Source organism: Lipotes vexillifer, unplaced genomic scaffold (genome assembly GCF_000442215.2).
Source record: "Lipotes vexillifer unplaced genomic scaffold, Lipotes_vexillifer_v1.1 scaffold1790, whole genome shotgun sequence".
Taxonomy (NCBI): Eukaryota; Metazoa; Chordata; class Mammalia; order Artiodactyla; family Lipotidae; genus Lipotes; species Lipotes vexillifer.
In genome coordinates this window covers 432,694-439,652 of record NW_006786545.1, presented here as the reverse complement: position 1 = coordinate 439,652, position 6,959 = coordinate 432,694, and the positions used below count along the sequence as shown (strand labels likewise).

Genomic DNA, 6,959 nt, shown 5'->3' with positions numbered 1-6,959 from the left:
TCTAGACGGGCTCTCCAGCTGCTCCTTCTTGGTGTACCCCAACACCTCGGCAACAAGTCAGAGGCTGCTTAGATCAGTGTCGGACTGGGTGAATTTGTCTTCACATCTGATTGCTTCCTCTGGAGAAACTCTCTTTTTGACAAATCAGAAGTCCACCTCTGTGATGGTGATCAGGGCGTGCTGCTGTCCCTCCTCCCCACAGGTTGTACATGCCTGGGGGGCTGCAGGCAAGGACCCATCTGCCTCCTGATTCCTCATGCATCCTTCCCACCTCCCGCCCCAGGGCCTGGACGGGATGGTGCTCCGGAAATGTTTGCCTACTTGAACGGAGTCCACAAGAGAACTACAGACATTTTTAGAGGTGGGAACCGTGTGTGACTTTTGCCTCATTCCCTTCCTTGGTCAACCCTGGGGTTTACTGAATGATTTTGTGTTAATGGCTTTTTGATAATGACAAGTATGATATCATTTGCTCCTCAGTTCACAAGCTCGCAGGAGACACCTGTTGCTATGAGAAAGTATCACAGATGCCAAGGAAAGAGGAAATAAGGATGAGAGTAATTTTCTAAATAGACACTGGAGTCCTTGTTGAGGTTGGGCTCAGAGTTTCCTGAAACATTAGGGGCCATACTTTTGGGAGGGAAAAGGCAGCCACCAATACAAGGGAAGTGTCTGGATGAGGAGGGACAGCTGAGGTGCCTCCTGAAGCCTGGCAGCTTGGGCACTTGGCTGGGGCTGACCCACCCCGAGGGACTCGTCCTATGCTCTGGTCTGGGGAGTGCAGGTGGAGGCTGGCCCTTCCCAGGGAAGGGGGCGTTGCCAGCCAGGCTGCAGTGTGAACAGCCAACCTGCTGGGACCCCAGGATACAGCAAATGAGGTGCAGCGGCAATGGCAGCAAGCCTCCTGCGATGACTGCGCTCTGGCTGCCAACCGAGGATGTTCCCTCTCACGGAAACCCACCCTCTGCACCTCCACTTCCTGGCTGTGTGCCAGGTCAAGTGATTTGGCCTCTTTGAGTTTTAATTTCTGGATCTGTAAAATGGGAATCATAGTAGCATCTAGCTCACAGTGTTGGTGTGAGGAGAAAATTAGCATGTTGCCTGGGTATAGGAAACCCTCAATAACTATACTAATATTTATGTATTCCTGTATGCAAAAAAAGGTCTCCAATCTGCCTGGCATTGTGTTAGGTTATTTCACTAGGAGGTGGAAGTGAGTCAGAGACAGAGAGAGAGGGTGGTGATGTCCTGCCTAACCCTCATCCCCAGGCACCCAGTGAATGATTCTTGCCACCGGAAGAGTTATGACCCTCACTCCTCCCATCTCCTACCTGCTCCCCATCTCCTGTTTCCCCACCAGCCATACCAGCCTCTGTGCCATCAGCTAACACTGTCAAGCATGTTCTCCACAATGCCTGCTCCCTCACCTCCTTCAAGTTTTTGTTCACATATCACTTTACTAGTGAGGCTTTGCCTGGCCACCCCATAGAAAATAACATGAAACTCCCCACGTGCCACCCACGCCCCCGTAATTTTTTTTCCAGACTGCGCATGCCCACTGCTATTCAATGTTTATTTGGTCATTTATTGTCCACAAGCTCCACAAGGGAAGGAACTTAGAACTCCCAGCCGCCAGAACTCCCAAGCTGCCAACAGTGCTCGGTATACATATCTGATGTACTTAATAAGTATTTGTTGAACAAATGCATAGGAGAGGGGTCCCTTTAGATGCAGGAAGGCGAGTTCTCAAAGGGCCTCATGGAAGGAGAATGGCATTTGGGCTGGTCTGCAAGGAAAAGTATGACTTTTATAGAGAGAAGAGGGAAGGGAAGGGCCTCCAGGTGAAACGCATAGCACGAGCAAAGGCAAAGTGGCGGGAAACTGCTGGTTGAGGACACTGGTTGCAAAGCAAATCTTTGGAGACACCCGGGAAGACTCCCCAAGTACCTGCCCGACGGGGGAGGCGCGCCCCAACCAGTGAGTCGGCCCGGTGGGCGGGGCAGGCGCTGCGCGGGAGCCTCGGCTCCGCCCCCTGTGGCCCGGATCTCGCGCAGGCGCACTCGCGCTCCGGGGGAGGGGGGGGCCGGGGCGCCGGCCTCTGCGGCCGGCTGCGGCCGCGTCAGGCAGGGTGCCCGGGTTTACGACGCGCGACAGGCGGCGGGGGCGGCCCTGCTCTCCTGCCAAAACCTGTCATCGTCGCCCCGGAGCGGCCGCGCCGGGGCAAAAATGCTGCCGCCAGGCGGGGGCCTGCTCTGGCTTGGCCTGGTCCTGGGCTCCGTCGGATCCGCGGCGCTGGGCAACTCGGCCACAGGTGCCTCCGGCGCCCTCGCCCACATTGCGGGGCTCCCTCCCTACTTCCCTGCCTACCTCCATGCTTAACTCCCTCGCTCCCTCCCTCCTACCATTCCTTCTTCCATCGATCCTTCCTCCCTTCCCTCCCTGCCACCCACCCACCGTCCTTCCCTCCCTCCCTCTTTTTTCTCTCCCTCCCTCATCCAGGCTTGAGGCCATGGCCAAAGCCTAACCCTGCCACCCCGGACTGGGGCTTCTTCTGTGCGCCCACTCCCACCCTCCCTGGCGTAGCTGGCTGGGTTGTCAAGGTGCTGGGGCCAGCCTTGGACCTCTGGGTGCCCTAGCACCTACCCCGGGTGGGGGTTGGGTGTCAGTGCCGGTGATCTCACTGAAGCCCCTCCTACCTGTGCAGATGCTCTGAATGTCCTTTTAATCATCGTGGATGACCTACGCCCCTCCCTGGGTTGTTACGGGGACAAGCTCATAAGGTCCCCAAACATGGACCAGCTGGCCTCCCGCAGCCTCCTCTTCCAGAATGCCTTTGCCCAGGTATGTCTGGGCACCTCTGGGTGTGGGTGTGTGCCTCGTGCACTGAGGGTTGGGGGATGGTACTCATTGTGCCAGGCATCTCTTTAGTAGGGGGGAGCACAGTTTGGAAAATGGCGGCTGAGAAAACCTGGTTGTCCACTGACAAGGAAGCTTGTGCCTTTCAGGGGTGCTTCTCCTTGGGTGGAGGGTGTGTCCTGGTATACTGTGTTCAGGCTGGTCCTGCCCACCTTTCTTCCCCCAACTGGAGGTTGCCTGGTGCTGAGAAGGAGGGGATGCTGCCACAGCGGCCCTCCTTCCTGTGCCCCTTCATGGGGCCGCTCCCTGGACCTTTGCCTGCCCCGGGCACACGTGAGACGCCATCATGCAGAACGACACAGTCATCTGCTGGATGGAGGGGCTGGGGCCTTTCTCTCTCGGGGAAGACTTCTTGCTGGTGGCTGGGTGAGGCCCAAATCCTGCTGGTTGGCTTTGAGATCTGCATGACTCAGCCGCCAAGCTGTTAGCCGAGGACCTGGGAGGTTGCCTGGTTACCTTTTAGCTCCCAGACTTTGTTTTCCTCTGAGGACGTGTCCCTCTGCTTCTGCTCCCTACCAGCAAGCCGTGTGCGCCCCGAGCCGCGTGTCCTTGCTCACCGGGAGGAGACCAGACACTACCCGCCTGTATGACTTCAACTCCTACTGGAGGGCGCACTCTGGCAACTTTTCCACCATCCCCCAGTACTTCAAGGAGAATGGCTACGTGACCATGTCTGTTGGAAAAGTCTTTCATCCTGGTACTGCTTGCCCCTCCGAGTCTGGACTCTCTCCATTTTCGTGTCTGAGGACGGGGGTCCCCTCCTGGGGCTGGGGCTCGGTGGACGCCTGGTTAGTCGCTGCCACCTTTGTGCAGGATATTACCTCTCAGCTTGGCTTTGTGTTCTCACCAAAAGTGGAAAAGGGTAGAAGGGCTTTTTCTTCCTTTTGGAAACTAGTCACGGTGCTGTTTGGTTCCTTTGGCTGCGTGGGGGGAAGGAAGGGCACTGGCTGCGGGGGAGGGGGAGTGTTGGCTGGGAGTCCAGCTCTGCGCCTGACCCCCTGTAACCCGGGGTCCCTGGCAGTGAAGTGAGACCAGGGTAGCTCTGCTGACTTGCCCAGTGAAGAGGCTGTAATTTGGCAGGGGTTGCCTGCCCGCTGTCTGTGAATTAGGTCAGAAAGAGGAGGGTAAGCTGGTACCCAGGGTCTCTAGGGTGCCAGGGGCCACCCAGTCCTGACCTTCAACACTGCCAGCTAAACTGGCTCTCTTTAACGCCAGAATGAGAATGCTGAAGCAGAGAGTTTAAAACTTTTTTGTTTTTAACTTGAAGTAAGGCATGATTATTTGACAGAAAGTTGGGGGACAAAAAGGGAAGTATAAACTAAAGAATATAAATTGGGAATTCCCTGGCAGTCCAGTGGTTAGGACTCAGCACTTTCACGGCTGAGGGCCCGGGTTAAATCCCTGGTCAGGAGCTAAGACCCCGCAAGCTGTGCAGCGCGGCAGAAAAGAGAAAAAAAAAAAAAGAGTATAAATTGCTTGTATTTGCACCACTAAGGAGAGCTGTATTGTGGTGATGTCCCCTGGTTCTGGGCATGTTATTTTTCTGATTTGAGATTGTCCTGGATATACAACTTTCTATTGTGGAAGGCAGCTGTGCTCACCACTATACCACCAGTGACGTGCAGCTATATTGTGAGTGTTTTAGACATAAACATTTTCCCGCGTGGTGACTCTTCGTGCCGTCGTTTTTAATGGCAGCACAGTGGTCTAACAGAGACGTGTACTGTAGTTTAGTCCCACTTGTTTTCAGGTCTCCTCTGTGCCGCATTCCGCCGGCATGAGCACCTCTGGAGGCAGAGTGAACCGCTGATGGGCAGTGGCACCGGGAATGCCGGCCCCTGGGTTCTAGTCCCAGTTCTGCCACTTCTTAGGTGTGCATTGGACCTGGGGCAAATCATTCAACCTCTTCGAGCCTCCGATTCCTCCTCTGGGAAGCTGGAGTGGCAGCTGCCTTGATTCCCTTCCCAGGGGAGGATCCCAAGGCAGCGTGTGTGTGTGTGTGTGGGGGGGGGTGCCTTGAGAGCCCGAGCTCTGTCCCGAGAAGCGCTTATCACGAGGGGCCGCAAAGTTGGGCCCAGTTTGGCCCAGTTTGGAAGGCAGATCTGTCAGGCTGTGCGGCCAAAAGGTCGCCAGCAAGTGCAAGTAGAACTTTCTGCAGTTGGTGCTCACATCTTGACACTCTGGCCTGAGCACAGCTGGAGGGAGAGACGAAAGGAGCAAACACAGCAGAGGGGAGATCGTGCCTCAGGAAGGGAGGCCTGAGGAGGCCCGAGGGGTGGCGCCTGGCCTCCTTACCCCTGATAATTAGACTGTGGGGTTGTCTTAGCCCGAGAGCAAACATTTGGCCTGCAGCCCTCCTGGAGACACATTTTTCAAGCGGGTCTTTGTTCTCAAGACCCTGTTGTGTCGGGGAGCGGCCTGCTTGAGGCTGACAGCAGCCACCATTGATTGAGTGCCAGGCGCCCGCTGGATGCTGTGCCAGCTGCTCCCGTAATCCTCTCCCCAGCAGCAGGCAAGGTGGGTTTTTCATCGGCGTCATTTCCCGAGGAGGAAACGGAGGCTCGCAGAGCGTGCCCGAGACTGCCCGGGCACGTGGGGCAGCGCGGGGGTTTGGACCAGGTCTGTCAGCCCGCTCTGCGCTTCCACTGTGCCTGTGGGGTTGAGAAGCCCTCCGCCCGCTGCCCCTTTGCCTCCAGTTCTGCCTGGCCAGGTGCTTGTCATTGGAGTCCCCGTGTGTCCCCATGCTGGCGACGCCCTTCTCCCGTGGCGCTGCCCACGCTACCCTCTCAGCTCCTCCCGGCTCATCTGCACAGGCGGTTCCTCCTTCCAGAGCCCTCGCTGCCAGCCCTCCCCGGACCTACGTCCCCTCTGTGCCCGGGGCTCCCTCACTCACACAGCACTTCTCCTCTCCAGACGGCTGGCAGTCCTTCCTCGGTGTCACACGTTGTTATTTTGTCTTCCCAGGTAGACTGTAAACGGGTGGGTTTCTGCGTCATGAGAGAGCACTGAACCTGGCGTCCTAAGGCAGTGTCATGGGTTCGAACCCAGGCCCCCTTGTCTTGTGTCTGGTTGGCATCCGGCAAAGCACCCCCCTTTGCGGAGCCTCCCCTTGCCCAGCCAGCCATGGTTGTGCCCCTGCCTCTGCCGCCTCCTTTGTAGGGTGGGGAGAGGTGCCAGCAAGGGCTCTTTGGGGCCGGGTCAGGGGCTCAGTACTCAGATAGAAGCCCAGAGGGTCGGTTTTCGTGGGGACTTCTCATCATCTGGCCTAGGCTCCTGATTTTATAGATGAGGAAACTGAGGCCAAAAGAAGGGGATGGGCCTTTCCCAGTTGTGTACAACGTGTACATTTTGGTGGGGGAGGGCATTGAAGGACTCGCCATGCTTTATTTAATGACTTTCCTTCTTTTTCCCCCTCAAGGAGTATCTTCCAATCATAGTGACGACTCTCCATATAGCTGGTCTATTCCACCTTATCATCCGTCCTCTGAAAAGTATGAAAACACCAAGGTAAGGCCGTGAAAGGGATACCGGTCTGAAGAGGAACCTCTTCTTCCCTGTCTGGCAAATTAAGGTTAACTATTGTGTGTGCAGCATGCGCATCCTTTCCAGCTGGTTATATGGCGGGCTTTGTGGGTTTGGTCTGTGATCATGACCTGGCAGGGATGAGTGTTGGAATCTTGAGCATTAGGTCCAGTGGAGAGGTGGCTGCATTTTAGAAGCTGGCAGGGATGCCTTGCTCTAGAAGCTTACGCTGTAGTGTGCAAGACTCACTTAATGGCTCCCTCGTGCTCACTCTGGATAAGGCTCTGTGCAGAGGGTTCGTTATAGGAGATGCCGAGACATGGAAGGACGAAGAGAGACCTGTGCTCTAAGCACCTCAGCCCAGATTGGGAGAAAGGCTTTCCGTCTGTCTGTCTGTCTGTCTGTCTGTCTTGGGCCTAATGGATATGTTCAGGTGTTGAGACCTTTGATGGGGCTTTAAAATTTCAAAGCATTATGAAAAAAAGGAATCTATAAGGAAGCTTAATCTCGGTTCGGAAGAG

At 55.8% G+C, this 6,959-nt stretch overlaps 1 protein-coding gene across 2 annotated transcripts in view; it reads left to right on the top strand.

Moving 5' to 3' along the window:
- Positions 1 to 2,137: 2,137 nt before the first annotated feature.
- IDS (iduronate 2-sulfatase) overlaps positions 2,138 to 6,959 on the top strand; it is a 19,583-nt gene continuing 14,761 nt past the window's right edge. Inside the window, exons 1-4 of one of the 2 annotated variants that reach the window (XM_007458918.1) lie at positions 2,138 to 2,311; positions 2,705 to 2,841; positions 3,436 to 3,613; positions 6,335 to 6,423. In XM_007458918.1, coding sequence (XP_007458980.1) covers positions 2,227 to 2,311; positions 2,705 to 2,841; positions 3,436 to 3,613; positions 6,335 to 6,423 — 489 coding nt within the window. In that variant the 5' untranslated portion in view covers positions 2,138 to 2,226. Of the gene's footprint in view, positions 2,312 to 2,704; positions 2,842 to 3,435; positions 3,614 to 6,334; positions 6,424 to 6,959 lie in introns of those variants that run through there. The other variant, XM_007458919.1, reaches the window with a different exon arrangement.